General features: G+C 43.2%; 1 protein-coding gene across 1 annotated transcript; it reads left to right on the top strand.

Annotated features, from left to right (window-relative positions):
- Positions 1-479: 479 nt before the first annotated feature.
- On the top strand, positions 480-1,719 carry LOC125372467 (alpha-1,6-mannosyl-glycoprotein 2-beta-N-acetylglucosaminyltransferase-like). Its single transcript, XM_048382552.1, has 2 exons — positions 480-1,178; positions 1,666-1,719. Exons 1-2 carry the CDS (start codon positions 480-482, stop codon positions 1,717-1,719), a joined length of 753 nt encoding a protein of 250 aa, XP_048238509.1.
- Positions 1,720-1,984: the final 265 nt, after the last annotated feature.

The raw sequence follows: 1,984 nt of genomic DNA, 5'->3' as shown, positions 1-1,984 counted from the left end.
ACGAGGGCGTTTGTCCACTCGAGTCTCATTTTGAGATACACTTGTCGAGAAACTTTCGCTGAACGGAAGTACGGAAGTACTTCACTTCAGAGTTTGTATGGTGGTGCAAAGAAAAATAGTACATTCCCCGACTGGTGTGTTGTGATACTTGTGATACTGTGTTGATGGACGTCTCCATACGATGGGGCATGTGAGAGTACGGGAAGAGAATCGCCATTTGGAGTTCGACGTAGCCGGTATAGAAAATGAGGTTATTCATTCGACAGAAGGGTATGAAGTTCTTCGCTTTGATTCTTTTGGGGTATATGTGTTTCTATATTGCATATTTAATAACCAGCAAGTTTGGAATTTATTCTCATTTCAAAATGTCACGTCGGGCGGAAAGATACTTGAATGAAACTGCAAACAGTTTCAGGAAACATGTAATGAGGCAGCTTCAATCAACAAGAGCGCCACACGTACCGAGCATTCCGAACTGGATGGACATAAATCAGTTTCCTCTGGACGTGGAACAAATCAATGCAAAACAGCACATCAAGAATGGACAAAAGTTTGACTTAAAAATCAAACCGGATTCAGTTGTGATATTGGTCCAGGTGCACGACCGCCTTGACGTGTTGAAGATGCAGCTTGATTCCTTCCGAAGAAACAGGTACATAAACGAAACGCTTCTTGTCATAAGTCACGACTATTATTCAAAAGCTGTGTTTGAAATTATTGATTCAATTGATTTTTGTCCCGTTCTACAAATCTTCTACCCATATGCAATTCAAGCTTACAATAATATCTTCCCCGGTGACGACCTGAACGATTGTCCGCGTGATCTGCCTCGAACTGAGGCCCGGAAGCGGAAGTGCAACAATGCGGATTACCCAGACCGATACCAGCATTACAGGGAAGCCAAACACACACAACTCAAACATCACTGGTTGTGGAAACTTCAATTTGTGTTTGAACGGTCCTTTTTCAAGGACGTTCCCGGCGTGACGATCTTACGTCTTGACGACGACTACTACCTTGCCGAGGACACCATATACTTCATCAAGAAGATGAACATTGCCAGGGATGCTGAATGCAAAGACTGCAAGATGTTTATCATGGGGGAAATGGGCAAAACGTCATCTCTACCATACCCTGCTCAATCAGGCGACGTTGTCAGAGCCTTCTGGTACGCCGGCGTTGGGAGGGGTCAAGCGTTCACCAAAGATTTCTGGAAATTATTAAAAGATTGTCAAAAAGCGTTTTGTCTTTTTGACGACTGTAACTGGGATTGGGCACTACAGCACGTGACCGCCACGTGCATCCCCGGGGGGCTTAAAATATTGAAACCATCAGCCAGTCGGCTTTTTCATCTCGGTCAATGCAAGGGTTTCCATAGAAATCTGTCTTGCACCACAGAGAGCGTGAAACAGGAAGCTGACTATATTCTTAGAACGAATTCGCGATATTTGTTCCCGCCAAAAGTTCAAATTGTTGGAAATTTCCCCAGGCGACCGACGCACGATGTTCCATACGGGGGGTGGGCAGATATCAGGGACCATGAGCTTTGCTTTAAGATTTACGACAACAAGACTCTGAAAAAAAAGGATTTGGCTGATATTCATCAATTAATATTCAGTGCCAGTAAGAATAGATAAGCAATTAATGTGTGTTGTATGTGTGCAGATACTTATTTGCAGAAAAAGCAAGAACCTTATTGACACGCGCCACAGAGTGTGATAGGTACGCTGAATATGTAATACAGTAATACCCCATCAGTCCCGAAATCTCGCTGTCCGGACGGATACTATTATGGACGTCTACATACAACTGAAAGGACATTATTCATACCCATGATTCCTTAATCCGGACATTGGTCAATAAGGACAGATACTATTATGGACGTCTACATACAACTGATAGGACATTATTCATCCTCGCGATTCCTTAATCCGGACATTGGTTATTCCGAACATATATTATGGACGTCTCCATACAACTGAAA

This window comes from Haliotis rufescens, unplaced genomic scaffold (genome assembly GCF_023055435.1).
Source record: "Haliotis rufescens isolate VD_foot unplaced genomic scaffold, xgHalRufe1.0.p SCAF_4, whole genome shotgun sequence".
Taxonomy (NCBI): Eukaryota; Metazoa; Mollusca; class Gastropoda; order Lepetellida; family Haliotidae; genus Haliotis; species Haliotis rufescens.
The sequence above is the reverse complement of the archived record's forward strand: the minus strand, read 5'-3'. Positions and strand labels throughout refer to the sequence as shown.

Excerpts from the sequence above, each read along its gene's own strand:
- LOC125372467 (XM_048382552.1), top strand. The coding sequence starts at position 480 with ATGGACATAAATCAGTTTCCTCTGGACGTGGAACAAATCAATGCAAAA. Across the intron at positions 1,179-1,665 it reads GAGCCTTCTGGTACGCCGGC|ATACTTATTTGCAGAAAAAG; the intron begins GTTGGGAGGGGT and ends GTATGTGTGCAG.